Below are 14658 nucleotides of genomic sequence, written 5' to 3'. Positions count from 1 at the left end.
CCATCCAGTTCCGGTCAGGTGGAGAGGTGCAGAGACAAAGGATGACCTTGGCTTTCTAGAAAGAATGTTGTTATGGCTACATGTCATCTAACTCCCTACAATCCCCCCTCCCATTTTCCCACCATAGAAAATGCATAGTAGAATAATAGAAAGTGTGGCAGGCCAAAGACACAAAAGAAAAGAGGGCTGCAGGACTGATAGGGGAGTAGTAAGGAAACTCCCCCTCCTGTCTCCTTCATCAGAACAAAATATGAATCTGTCCAGGAAGCGGAAAGAGAGATTTTTGCTTTCTACGGTTCGCTTGGTCTCTTTCATGTCTTTTTCTTAAAGGCTTTTGGCTCCCATCCATCTTATCGGCTTCCCCTTTAATTTCTCCGGCGTTGTAATTTGAGGACAGCCAAGGGAATGTGCTTTTCATTTTGTGGCTGGGTGATCTTTATTTATTCTCTCTCCGGCCCACCCACTCGTTGCAACGGCTGACCCCCCTTTCTCCGCAAAAGGAGAAAGGCAAAAATCTGGAGAAAGTTCTCTGCGTTTACTCTGTGAAATTCTACTACAGTTCTTGGGAAACTTCTCAAAGTCTGTAATTGCTTCTGACTTACAGGGGGAGCATTCTTGTCTACGTTCTTATTCTTAAATCATTTTCCCTGTGTTTTCTCTCTGAAAGTTCAGGACAACTTCTAGAACCGTGTTTCTCAACCTTGGCAGCTTGTAAGGACTCAAACTCCACAACAGAATTGTTGTGGCCCACCAGCAGCCAACAGAGCTATCTGCAGATTCAGACAGTGAGGAGGCTGGGGAGGAAGATGGGCCAGTCCTGGAGTCTGGGGAAGGCTCGGATGAGGGCTCTGTGTCAGAGGCAGAGAGGGGGACAGGGCTGTCTGACAGTTATCAGCTGCCTTCAGAGTCAGACATCAGTGAGGCAGAAGAACAGCTGGAGCCTGTTCCCAGTGTGCGCATGCGCAGAGTTGCCAGACGAAGTGAAGAGCTAAAGAACAGGGGTCGATCTGGGAGTAAGGCCACAGTGGATGATGAATGGCCCCTCCCTCACGTCAAGGGCGCCTTGCTGGCCTCTCCTTCCCTCTAAGGCATCAACGAGATACAATTTCTCTATCTATTTATTTACTACTTCTGAACATCCAAAATACACTATTTAATCCCATGTATATATATGCCAAATGTGTACATAACGTATTACATAGTAGAGTATGTACAGGTATACAAAAAGATACATTATCTATCATATATACTGCATGTGTATCTATACACACACACACACACAGCTCTTCTAAAACTACACACATTCAACCACTCTTACTGCATTTGGAAAAACGCACCCAGAGTCCACTTTCTGCCACACATTTAACTACAACTTTTGCACATTAGAACATTACACATGCCTTCGGAATCCATAGTCCCTCCAGGATCTCCTTGATCGAGTGGGGGATCTGATTCGGGTCTCTGCTAATCCAAGACCAATGCAAGCGCAGAAGTGCCCACACCTTCATTCTCACAGGGGGCTTAAGTACGCAGCTGCAAATGCTCCTCTCTGCTATATTCAGTCGATCACAGAGATCTTTGCGACCTCCCGATCACTGAGGAGCTGCTATCTCCTACTTTCAGCTCTGACTGCTAAATTAAATCCTGGTTATCCCCCCCTCACCCCCTCTTTTTTTCCAAGTGAGGATCGGGTGATTGAGCATTACAAGAAGCTGAATGGACAGACCAGAGGCCAAGCGATTGTCAAGTAAGTCACAAACGGGAATATTGGACAGAAAACTTTGGCCGGTATGAATTCTTCATCTCATGGTGACCTTGGTCTCTCCTGGGTCAGTTTCCACCCATTAGTCCTTGTCTGGCCTTTGGAGAATAGTTTGGCTCCCTCTTCTTTGTGGCAGCCCTTCAAATATTGGAAGACTGTTATCTTGTCCCCCCTGGTCCTTCTCTTCCCTAGACTAGACATGCCCGGCTCCTGCAACCGTTCATCGTATGTTTTAGCCGCCAGTCCCCTCATCATCTTCTCTGCACTCTTTCCAGAGTCTTGACATTTTGTCTGTGTCCTCGGGAGTGGTGCAAATCGTATGTTTTAGCCTCCAGTCCCCTCATCATCTTGGTTGCTCTTCTCTGCACTTTTTCTAAAGTAAAGCATAATGATGTTTAAGTGACATGAATTCCAATTTTTGTGGGGGTTTAAATGATGCAAGGTTGTATTGCAAAGATGGGTCTGGAAGGGTTGCCCAGGTGCCAGTGTGGAGTTTTTTGTTTTTTGTTTTTTTGCATTAACTGCCATGCAGTTTGAGTCTTTGACCTCACATTTTATGTTTCTTTTCTAGTTACATGAGCATCGTAGAGTCCCTTCCAACCTACGGAGTCCATTATTATGCAGTCAAGGTGCGTGAGCTCTGAAAAGTGTAATTTAATTCATGAATGGTTTGACCGTGAACACCTGCAATCATTATTTATGGGGTTCTATTCTGGGTGCTGTTTTGTGTTCAGAATAATAAACGGCCTCCGTGACTTGGTAGGGAAGTAGATCAAATTGCAAAAACCAGATCCCTGAAATGCACAAGAGCATGAAGCGCATGGCATCATGTAGGAGAGAGAGATTCAGCACCCCCTCTGCATTTGAAAGACAAAGGCCACATTTCTCAAGAGAGCAAAGTCCACACTTTGGACAGAGGAGCCCCTGATCAAGGCAGGAAACCCCTGCACCAGTGATGGCGAACCGCCACACAGAAATGTTGTGTGGGTCCATGAATGCTCGGCAGGGTCGCACTCTGGAGAAGCCCAACTTCTGGGTTCTAGCGCACATGCACACCCAACAATCAGCTGGCTGGTGTGCATGTGCACACTGGCTTTCGGCACTGCCACACGTGTGCAAAGGACAGCAGATTGTCGCGCACGCATGCATGCCAGAAACCTGGAAGACAAACAGGCAAGGCCATGCGTGCCAAGCAACATGGCTCCACCTGCCACTTGGGCCACATATGTCAATGGTTTGCCGTCACGGCCCTGTGCCATTTCAGACAAATAGTTGCCCAGTCGCTTCTTTAAAAACCGCCAGTGTGGAAGCATTCACAACTTCTGGTGGCCAGCTGTTCCACTGGTTCATTGTCCTCGCTGTCAGGAAATGCCTCCTTAGTTCAACCCTGTTTCCCTGGAAATAACCTCTCCCTGGATAATAAGCCCAATTGGGCTTTTGAGTGCATGCATTCAAATAATCCTTCCCCCGAAAATAAGCCCTCCCTGAAACAATTGCAACCCAGCAGCAGCCATGAGGGGACCCCACTCTCCGCCTCCTGCACCTCAAAAATAATAAGCCCTCCCCGAAAATAAGGCCAAGCGCTTATTCCGGGGGGAGGTCAAAAGAAAATAAGACCCTGTCTTACTTTCAGGGAAAGTTCTTTCGGTAGGTTAAATAGTGAAATGTAAAAGTAACTAGGTCATTGATTCTGTTTCTTCCCCATCCTTCTAGGATAAGCAGGGGATCCCATGGTGGCTGGGACTCAGCTACAAAGGAATCTTCCAATATGACTATCACGACAAAGTGAAGCCAAGGAAGGTAAGTCGCATCCTATGATGGCGAAACCTCTTGGTTTACAGAAGCGTTGCAGATCTCCAGGGAAAGTGCAGGCCATTTTAAACCTAGTGACGGATCTTCTTCGGAGAGCAGCTCTTGTTCTCAATGGCAAACGTATTTGCAAGGAAATTGCAAGAGATAATGGCACATTTTTTGTCCCGTGGAATAGCTGAGTTTTTGCATTCTACAATGCCATCGGCACCGAATCAGAATTATGATGGTTATTTATTGCTCCAACCATTTGGTCAGGACCCTGCCTTAAAAGAAATTAGGAAGGTGGGAAGAAAAAGGAAATCTGCGATCGTAGCTGCTTTGCCATATATACATTTATACTCTAGGCTGTTGTGTTGATGTTAGTGACTCTTTCTCTGATGGGTTGATCAACCTTGATTCCACAGGAATCGTGGATGGAGGATGGAGATCTTTCTCAGCGGTCCCAAAGGTGCTTTTTTTTCAAGAGGTAACTGGACTTTCTTGGTGTTTCCTTGAAGATGTTTTGCTTCTTATCCAAGAAGCTTCTTCAGCTCTAAGTAGATGGTGGGGAATGGAATCCAATCCAGTCTTCTCTTCTCCTCTCCCCTCCTTTTCTCTTCTCTTCTCTTTGATTCTACTCTACTCTAAATCCTTCCATTCTGCACCATTCAGCCAGAACTGAAGAAGCTTCTTGGATGAGAAGCAAAATATTTTCAAGGGGAGGGGGGAAATCCAAGGAAGTCCAGTTGCCTTTTGAAAAGAACCTTTGGGACCCAGTAGAAAAGTTCCCAGAAGCTCCCTAAACAGCCAAAACTGGCCTTATGTGTGCCTAGATAATAATTAATAAAGTGTCCTTCAGTAGAGCGTTAAGCAGAGCTTCCTCTATGTCAAGCGCTCCCCTCTAGTGTCCGGTTTCATATATTTAGCAAATGATTATTTCAAAGAAAAACCGATGTGCAAATGATTAGCCTTCATACCTATCAACGGCTTTCTCCTCCATGGATTTCTTTAATTGGCTTTCAGTCTGTCCTCTTTGGGCCAAACGTGAACTTCAGGTTGCTGAAACTGGGTAGATAAAGGGTGCCACCCTGGATCGAGCTTCACTTCTTCTGACCTCCACACATTTGACCAGAGGTTTGGTAGAGAGTCTCTGTCGTTGCCCTCCATTGGCCAGCGGAGCTGGCAGCAGATTTGGACAGTGAGGAGGTTGGGGAGGAACCTGGGCCAGTCCTGGAGTCTGGGGAAGGCTCTGATGAGGGCTCTGCATCGGAGGCAGAGAGGGGGCCAGGGCCATCTGACAGTTATCAGCTGCCTTCGGAGTCAGACATCAGTAAGGCAGAAGAACAGCTGGAGCCTGTTCCCAGTGTGCGCATGCGCAGAGCTGCCAAACAAAGGAAAGGAGCTAAAGAACAGGGGTCGACTTGGGAGTAAGGCCACAGGTGGACGATGAATGGCCCCTCCCAGAGGGAATAAAAGAGGAGCGAAAGGGGAGTGGACTTTGCAGGAGACAATTACTTTGCTTAGTTAGTGTGAAGATTTGTTCGCAACTCTCAGAGACTCCTTGCCAAGTATATTCTTGTACAGCCGTTGCGTTTGGAAGATATCTGCCTGGCAGCTCTCCAAGCCTGATAAGGTCTGTGGTCATAAATTCACCCATGAAAGACTGTTTGTCGGGACTTTGCTGGAGGTGAATGAGAGGAATTCGCATGAGCTTCATAAAAAGGGCTTTTGTCGGGACCAGGAGTCTGCTTCGTGCTTTTTTGAGGAAGCCTGGGTCAGAAAAGTCTCTTTGCCCGATCCCAAGACTAGCTTTATCTGCCTAATCTGGAACCCTGTTTTGATTAGATGATTCAGAGATCTACCCTTCAAGCAGATGCTATCCGGGCCCTGATCTAGAACCACATCTGGAGTCCAGACCGATGTATTTGCACACAGCCAACCTGGGGAGACGATTCAGCTCTTGCTTTTCCCCGTGTGGTAGAGCTGAATCATTTTCTAAGGGCTTCCTAAGACTAGGACATTGTGTTCTTCTCATGTTGAGGTCTTAGTGGACAGCAGCCACATCAGATGAAACCACAACTAAAGCCACTGCTCTTGTCCGGCCCAATGTGCTTGTCCCAGAGGAGAATTGATTACAGGGGGATGACCACTTCCTGGTTGTGTAACCCAGAGAGCTGCCCTGCTCCAGTTTGAGTTTCTAATTTTATAAGATGACTGGGAGGAGGAAGTGATCTCACATCTGTCTCTGGGAATCTCTCCATAGATTTAAAAGAGGCTGAATCTGTCCAGTTTATGAGTGTTCAGACCGAGGCTTCCCAAGAGCCTGAAGCAAACTCCTGGTCCCGACAAAACCCCCTTTTATTCATTGACTGTGAATTCTGCTCCTTCACATCCAGCAAAGTCTTTCAAGGGAGGATTTATAGTCACAGACCTTATCTGGCTTGGAGAGCTGCCAGGCTGATATCTGCAGAACTTGGCAAGGAGTCTTGGAGAGTCACGAACCAATGAAGCGAACTGATTGTCTCCTGCAAACTCCGCTCCCCTTTCGCTCCTCTTTTATTTCCTCTGGGAGGGACCATTCACCCTCCACCTGTGGCCTTACTCCCAAGTCGACCCCTATTCTTTAGCTGCTCCCTTCGTCTAGCAACTCTGTGCATGCGCACACTGGGAACAGGCTCCAGCTGTTCTTCTGCCCCACTGATGTCTGACTCCGAAGGCAGCTGATAACTGGCATACGGCCCTGGCCCCCTCTCTGCCTCTGACACAGAGCCCTCCTCAGAGCCTTCCCCAGACTCCAGGACTGGCCCAGGTTCCTCCCCAACCTCCTCACTGTCTGAATCTCCTGACAGCTCCATTGGCTGCTGGTGGGGCCATAATAATGAGCCCCTGAACCAGACATAACAGAGTATAGAGCATACCAATCAAAAGAAGAGATATTTGTTAAACTATGGGGTCCTTGCTGGTCCCTTGGTTGTTTTCTTGCAGGTGTTTCACGACCCAACTAGGTAACATCATCAGTTTACTCTTCATTTTGTCCAGCATTCATCGTAAAGACTCAGAATAAAACTGTGTCAGATTTTTTTTTTTAAAAAATGCTTTGGGCAGGCCTTTTATGGTATGCCATACATCACTGTTCAGGTAATTAAATATCTAGTAAATGAGGTTTTACAGCCTGAGGGGGGGGAACACAAGTACAAGGGGAAGTTGTACATGTTCTTCATATGTTTTCGTTTCCAGTCACCTAATTTTAGCCTCCGGTCTCCTAGGTCTGAGCTCATCCTGAATCCTGTTATATTACCCCTCCAAAAAAAACCAAGACTTCCAGAAAAATAATTCAGAAACCTTTGTTTTAATATCATTACTCATAAAACGAGTTCTCCCTCTTTATCTCCCTCCTTAGCCCCTCACTAAATTGGCTTTGGTTTCTGCATGGTAGGAAAACTGCCTTTAGCTGCACTAAGCACGGTTTAGTCTCAACCTTATCCATGTGTTTCATTTTTCCCCCCAGGGCCTTTGGGACAGAGAAGGGAATCTGTTAATGATAGCCTAGCAACAGAGGTTGTTTTTCCCTGCTGGTTTGTGACTACACAGTGGAAGATTGTGGCTTCCTTGTCCTGCAAGTTAAGAGCAAACCATAACAAAAATTGCAGATATCTGGAGCTTTAAAGGGGGGCATTTCTCTGCATGGCAAGAGACAACTCACTTTTTAGTCTTCTTTATCATCTAGGAAGATTCTCCATCCTCCAGCTCATGGTTGTCCTCAAAGGTCTTTTTTCAAGAGGCAACTGGACTTTCTTGTTTTTCTTTGAAGATGTTTCGCTTCTCATCCAAGAAGCTTCTTCAGCTCTGAGTAGATGGTGGAGTATGGAATCCAATCCAGTCTTCTCTTTCTTCTCTTCTCTTTGATTCTCCTCTCCTCTCCTCTATTCTAAATCCTTCCATTCTCCACCATTCAGCCAGAACTGAAGAACGTAACACGTAACACCTCTCCTGCGCGAGCTGCACTGGCTACCTGTGGCCTTTCGGGTGCGTTTCAAGGTACTGATCACCATCTTTAAAGCGCTTCATGGCATAGGACCTAGTTATCTGCAGGATCGCATCCTTCCACACACGTCCCTGCGACCTATCCGCTCACACAGAGAGGGACTCCTCCTGGTGCCGTCTGCTAGGCAATGCCAGCGGGCGACACCTAGGAGTAGGTCCTTCTCTGTGATGGGCCCAACCCTCTGGAATGACCTCCCCCCCCCGACATTCGAACTACCACCGACCTCCGTTCCTTCCGTCAGAAATTAAAGACTCACCTATTTCAATCAGCTGGCCTGGCACTCTCTTAGTTTACCTCCCGGGATATATCTTAATTGGGTTTGGGTTTTAATTGGGGTGTTTTTAGGGTTTTTTATAGTCTATTTATTTCTTGTACAGCCTTATCTCCTCCATCCAAATGTATTTAATTGTTTTATATTACTATTGTATTTTTATCTGCATTTGACTGTACACCGCCCCGAGTCCCTTTCTGGGAGAGGGGGCGGTTTAGAAATCCAAGAAATAAATAAAATAAATAAATGAGGAGCGAAACGCCTTCAGAGAAAAACAAGAAAGTCCCGTTGCCTCTTGGAAAAAAAGCACCTTTGGGTTTTCTTCCTTATCCTGTACAGATTTCTTTAATTAACTTTCACTCTGTCCCACTTGGGCCAAACGTGAACTTTGGGTTGCCCAAACTGGGTAGATAATGGGTGCCCATCCTGCCTTCTCCTGGCCTTTACATATTTGACCCAGGTGTCTGGAAGAGAATCCGTTGGCCCAATTCCAAGACCAGCTTTCTCTGCATGATCTGGAAGCCTGTTTTGATTAGATGGTTCAGAGATCTAGTGTCCAAGCACATGGTATCTTGGCACTGATCTGGAGCCCTGGCACATGCATTGCGCACAACCCTCAGCCAGGGAGAAAAATCAGTGGTGCAATTCAAACTTTTTTACTACCGGTTCTGTGGGCGTGGCTTGATGGGCGTGGCAGGGGAAGGATACTGTAAAATCTCCATTCCCACCCTCCTCTGGGGCCAGCCAGAGGTGGCATTTGCCAGTTCTCCGAACTACTCAAAATTTCCGCTACCGGTTCTCCAGAATCTGTCAGAACCTGCTGGGTTTCACTCCTGGAGAAAATCCAACTCTTGCTCCCCTCCCATGTGGCTCTGATTCTGCGTGACAAGAGAAAACTCACTTGGTGTCTTCCCTTCTGCTCCTCTTTCACACACTGAAACTGGAAACTTTTACAGACGCAATCCTCTTGCATGTTTTGAATTCCAAAGAAAAGAGAGCGGCAAGAGACCTTGGTGGTTAGATTAGATTAGATCCTCTCTCCTGAAACCCACCGAGCAAAAGCCAAACCACCCTTGTGTTTTGGAAAAAAAATGTAAATGATTTCAGCTCCTACGCCATTCCGATATTTTCTCTAAGAGGCTGCTTGGAAGGTTGCCTTTCAATCGTCCCTAAACTAAGAAGAAAGGGGAAAGGAGAGGAAGTAAGGGAGGGGTAGGAAGAGTAGGAGAGAGGGTAGGAAGGGGAAGAAGAGAGGAGGAGTGGGGGAGAGGGAGAGGAAGAAGTAAAGGGAAAGGAGAGAAGGAAAGAAGGTAGAGAAGGGAGGTTGGGAGGACAGAAGAAGTAGTAACGTTGTTGTAAACTAAGATGGATGTACGGGGTGGCAGGGAAGCGACCCCGATTATATTTTTAAAATGTTTAAATGAATTGTGATAAATGTTAAAGGATAACACATATCAATAGTACTTAAAAAGTTTTTCATTTTTTATTCTCTTACATACCATTGTAAGTATACATTCACATAATTGTTATTCTTCTTTACATTTATCATTCTTATACATTTGTTATTCCATTTAATAGGTTATAATATACAGTTTGAGTTGCTTCATTTACCATCCCTTCCGCCTGTTGTAACACCATCTTCTTTTCCCTTTCTTTTCTTCCTCCCTCCCTTCTCTACTTCCTTCCTTCCTCCTCTCCTTCCCCTTCCTTCTTCCCTTCCCTCTCCCCTACTCCCACTATTCCTCTTCCCCTTCGTACACTCTCTCCTTCTCTTTCTCTCCCTTCCACCCTCCTCTCCTTACCTCTATCTTCCTTCCCTCCTCTTCCTCTCATTCTCTCCTCCTCTCTCTCTTTCTTTTTCTCTTGTTGTAGGTGTCTCTTTCAAATCTCATATATCAATAGCACTTAGGAGAATGTATATTTGTGAATGTATATATGAGAAAGGAAAATAAAACTTTTGAAAAGAAAATTCTTCGGGAAACTACGAATGATTTCCGCTTTGAGAAAGAGGAGGTGAAGGGATCCAAAGACAGTCCTGGTGGGCTTCTGCCTTCTGCCTTTTTAGACTCCGCTGGAAGTAAAGTAAAACTTCACTTCCGCCCCATGGATTTCAAATCAGAACAGAGCTGGAAGGGACCTTGGAGGTCTTCTAGACAACCCCCCCCCTGCTCAAGGAGACCCTAGAGCCCCATTTCAGACAGTCGGGTTGTTTCTTGCGTCCTTCAAGAGTGGAATTGGGCTTCACGCAGGGAGATTTCCCTCCCTCTGCGTCTCCCGTGGGAATCTCCGAAGGGGCGCAAGATCCGGAGCTGTCCGGTGCCTGAAACTGGAGCAAGGCAGAAACGAAGCCGGCTCCTCCTTCGCTTGCCTCCGCTCGGGGAAAGCCGGCGGGGGGAGCCCGAAGCGCTGCCAAGGAAGGCGGGGAAGCAGCGCTGGCTCGCCCGCCCACCGGCCCGCGTGGGAACCAGGCTCCCCCAGCCAAGGGGCGGCCCCGCCTGGCTCTGCCCGCCCCTCCGGAGCGCAGCGCAGCCGGGGCAGGGCAGGACAAGGGCGGCCCCGCTCAACCCCTCTTCTCTCTCTCTCTCTCTCCCTGGTAGATCTTCCAATGGCGCCAGCTGGAGAACCTCTATTTCCGCGAGAAGAAGTTCTCCGTGGAGGTGCATGACCCACGCAGGTGAGGAGAAGGCGCACGGCCGGCAGCGGGTGGGAAGGAGACGGGGCAGCAGGCGGCGGGGGGGGACACAACCCGGCTGAGTTGCCTGGCCCAGCCACTCACGCGTGGGTGGGAAAGTTTTGCGTGTCACGCGTGGGAATTGGGGGTGGGGGTGGGGAAGGGGTTGAGCTATTGCAGCCCGGGAGGGAGAAGGCGGCGGGGAAAGGAAGAGTTTCGGGGTAAGCTTAATGGGGAAAAGCCCACCCGCTCATTCCACCCCCAGCAGCCCCCAGGCAGCGTAGACCGCGGGCGCCCGGTTGCAAATGGACTTTTTTTTAAAAAAATCAAAGCCCTCTCTAATCTTTTGGCCATTGCTGGCGGGATTGTCCCAGTTTATTCCGGGACAAAAGCTTGCAGGACGGTAATTCCGGACTAGCTAAAGATAATGGGGAAAGTATTTAAAACCTCTTGCGAGAATATCCACGCGATGTTTTCTGCCCCCTTGGTGCATCGGTGGACTCATTCTGCTTGCTGAAGCCGTGGCCAGGAATGGGTTTTAGTCCTGAGAGTTGGGGCAACCCTAAATGCGGTTTGTTTGTTTGTTTGTCTTTAAAAAACCCGGTAATTTTCCACAAGTGATTTCAATCCCGTGGTCTCCACCATGCATGCATTTTTTTCCTCTTTAAATTGCATTTTGAATGTATTGCCTACAACAGTAATGTGGAAGCGCTATTCCTATAAGCCATGTGCTCCTTATCTTTAATTTAATTGCTATTATTTAGCATGTGTTATTATTCTAATACCATGCCCTTTTATATCTGTGCTAGCTTTTATTCTTCATCGGGGTTTAATTTTGGTCCAGATAACATAAATAGCAGCTCCACTTTTGGCCAGATAATGCAATAAAAATGCATATGGGATTGTGGTTTTTTTTTTTTTTCAGTCTCTATTTTTTTGCTCTTTGCACTTCCTCTCAAATTATTACAAGGTAGTCCTCGGTTTACAATCCCAATTGAGCCCCAGATTTCTGTCGTTCAGCGTGACAGCTTGGTGAGTTTTGTCTCATTTTACGTCCTTCTGGCTGCAATTGTTAAGCGAATCCCTGCAGTTGTTAAGTTAGTAACGCAAGGTTGTTAAGTGAATCTGGCTTCCCCATTGACTTTGCTTGTCAGAAGGTTGCAAAAGGGGATCATGTGACCCCGGGACACTGCGACCGTCATAAGTATGAGTCAGCTGCCCAGCGTCTGAATTTCAATCACGTGATCATAGGAATGCTGTGTTGGTCGTAACTGGTGAAAAACGTTAAGTCAGAACTTAATTTATTGAGTTCGTGACTTAAGAAACAAGTCAATTGTTTTCAGTGCCGTTGCAAACTTTGAACGGTCACTAAACGAATGTCTGTAAATCAAGGATTTCATTCCCCAGTTTGAGTAGCCGCTTCTACTACAGGTTTCCACCTTGGTGCAAACTGGTTCATAAGCATAAAATCTCCTTCTTTCAAAATCTGAGAATTGCTTATCAGAGCCCGCCAAGGGGAGCATTCGATGTTGACGTCCAGAATGTTTTCGGTTCGTTTTTCAGCCCAAAGAAAGAGTCTTTTGTGTGGCTGTGTGTTCCTTACCGGTTGTCAACTTGTAATGTGTTTCACAGCTGCTTGTGTGAAGCGGGGGGTTCTGTGTATCGTGGTGTGGGGCCGCCCCAGGTTTCTGCAAAAGGCTGGGGATTAAAACTCGGTGAGAAGCAATTGTTGTAGATCCGGTGCACTTTTAATTATACTCTTGTTATGACTAAGCTCTCTGTTGAGTTTGGCCAGAGTCCACGCGGAGACATTCCTGTGTGTAAACTCGGTGTAATGAATCAGCGTAGAGAATGGACAAGGGAGTTTCTGCATTTAGGCCCGTCGAGCTGGGATTTGGGGCGATTGCTTTTGACTTTTGGGGTTTTTTTCTTGACTTCAGAAAAAATACCAAGAACTCTCAAAACATTTCCGGTCTTCTCCCACGGAAGGAATCCACTGATTTATTTGTGCTTTGCTAGCTGTGCTTTAATAGTTCTTGCTGCCTATTGTCTTCCTGGTAGATTGCAAGTAGTCTGATCACAATGGAGCCTTCTGTTGCTAAGTGAGGCTTTTGTCAAGTGAGATTGGCCCCATTTTACGACCTTTTTGCTACCACCGTTGTTAAGCGAATCACTCCAATGGTTAAATCAGCAACACGGTCGTTAAACGAATCTGGTTTCCCTGCTGACTTTAAAGTTGATATAGTTAATTCTCAATTTATGAGCACGATTGAGTCCAAAATTTCCTTTGCTGAATGAGACAGCTGTCATGTGAATTTTGCCCCGTTTTACGACTTTCCTTGCCACCGTTGTTAAGTGAATCTGCAGCCGCTAAGTTAGTGACACGGTTGTTAAGTGAACCCAGATTCCCCATTGACTTTGCTCATCAGACGGTCCCAAAAGAGGATCACGTGACCCCAGGACACTGCAACCGTCATAAATGTGAGTCAGATAAAATCCGATGGATTTCACAACCCCTGGGTTTTGGCCCAATAAGAATATAGCATTTAGGATTTCAGCTCCTTCTGCCAAAAGAAGAGTTACGCAAATGAACAAGGCATGGGGACTCATTTGCATGAATTAATCAGCTCAATTTTTTCTTGGAAGGTGGCATGCTTTCCCTTGGCACAGCATTTTTTCATCTTCCTTTTAAAACTCACCCTCCAACTCCCTTTTTTTTTTTACGATTCTGTCATCTTTTAAAGCGGGGTATTGTCGGGGCAACTGAATGGAGCTGAGCATTTACCGGCCGGATGCCCTTCCGGACGCCTATCCAGAGTTCACAGCAGATTTTTTTTTCCTTTGCGTCCTGAGACAGAAAACATCTGCCACTGCCTAGGATTGGACTTACAACCTTCTGAATGGGAGGCAATGGTCTTCACCACTAGACCTCTTAAATCCCATCCTCTGATTTTTTAAGATGGTGGACTTCAACTCCCAGAATCCCCCAGCCAGCTGGCTGGGGGATTCTGGGAGTTGAAGTCCACCCATCTTAAGAGTTACTAACCGTGAGAAACACTGCTTTCTCCAGGTTGCATTTAACAATGTGCAGACAATTTATCTTTGCTTAATCATCGTAAGAACATTTGCACAGGGTGGCAAGTACACAACCTTCGAGAGGGCAGTAGCTAAATTTATTTGGGCCTGTGATAAGAATTCCAAAAATGCCATCCCCCCCCCCCCGTGCCCTTCTCCAGCAACCATGGGCAGAATCCACAGGAAACGAAACACGTCAGGAAGGGCGAAGCACTGAAGCCAAACGTTGCATTGTGTTTCTTCCCTTCACTCGGATACAAGCAAGCGATTTATTTTGTGTGCTCTGTGCTGTTTGAGGCGGCTTGATTTTAAATTTCCCGTGTCTGTGGAGCCTCTTCTGTGCGTGGGAAAAACACGCCGCATGGATGCGAACTGACTTTTAAAAGAGAATTACGGTATCTAGGAATTAAATTGAATGTATTGTCCACATTGGAGGAGAAAAAGAATATGCAAATAAATGCTCATTAACGCATCCATCAAATTACCGGTCATACCGCGAATGATGGGACCAAAATTTTCGTTGTTAAGTGAGACAGTTAAGCGTATTGTGCCTCGTTTTAGGACTTTTCTTGCCGCTACTGTTAAATGAACCATTGCCATTGTTACGTGAGTAACACGGTTGTTAAGTGAATCTTGACTTTGCTTGTCAGAAGGTTGACCCCCCCCCTGTCAAGACACTTGCGACCGTCATAAATGTGACTAACTTGCCAAGCGTCTGAATTTTGATTACGTGAGCGTGGGGATACTGCAACGGTCGTAAGTGTGAAACACAGTCATAAATCCCTTTTTTTCAGTCCCATTGTAACTTCTTAACGGTCACTAAATGAACTGTTGTAAGTTGAGGACTACCTGGTCAAAGGAAAAGAAATAGACACTTTCAACCATCCTGACCGTCACAAAAAATTCCTCAACTTTTTGAATTTCTACATTTATAATTTTCTCTGAAATGTCCTTGCCTAAGCAGGGGGCTGGACTAGATGACCTCCAATGGTCCCTTCCAACTCCATTATTGTGAGTTGGGAGGGACCTTAGAGATCTTCTAG

General features: G+C 46.5%; 2 protein-coding genes across 10 annotated transcripts in view; both read left to right on the top strand.

The window, feature by feature from the left end:
- FRMD4A (FERM domain containing 4A) overlaps nucleotides 1-14658 on the top strand; it is a 336245-nt gene that overhangs the window by 273734 nt on the left and 47853 nt on the right. For all 9 annotated transcript variants that reach the window (XM_081957227.1, XM_081957229.1, XM_081957226.1 and 6 more), the window contains exons 9-12: nucleotides 1682-1747; nucleotides 2334-2391; nucleotides 3476-3562; nucleotides 10467-10543. In XM_081957227.1, the coding sequence (XP_081813353.1) occupies nucleotides 1682-1747; nucleotides 2334-2391; nucleotides 3476-3562; nucleotides 10467-10543 (288 nt within the window). The remainder of the gene's footprint in view (nucleotides 1-1681; nucleotides 1748-2333; nucleotides 2392-3475; nucleotides 3563-10466; nucleotides 10544-14658) is intronic.
- The window catches only part of FAM107B (family with sequence similarity 107 member B), a 363543-nt gene that overhangs the window by 325686 nt on the left and 23199 nt on the right, over nucleotides 1-14658 (top strand). The window lies entirely within an intron of this gene.

Source organism: Natrix helvetica (genome assembly GCF_964273705.1).
Source record: "Natrix helvetica genome assembly, chromosome: 6".
In the NCBI taxonomy this organism is placed as follows: Eukaryota; Metazoa; Chordata; class Lepidosauria; order Squamata; family Natricidae; genus Natrix; species Natrix helvetica.
Note: the sequence above shows the minus strand (reverse complement) of the source record. Positions and strands in the feature narration are given on the sequence as shown.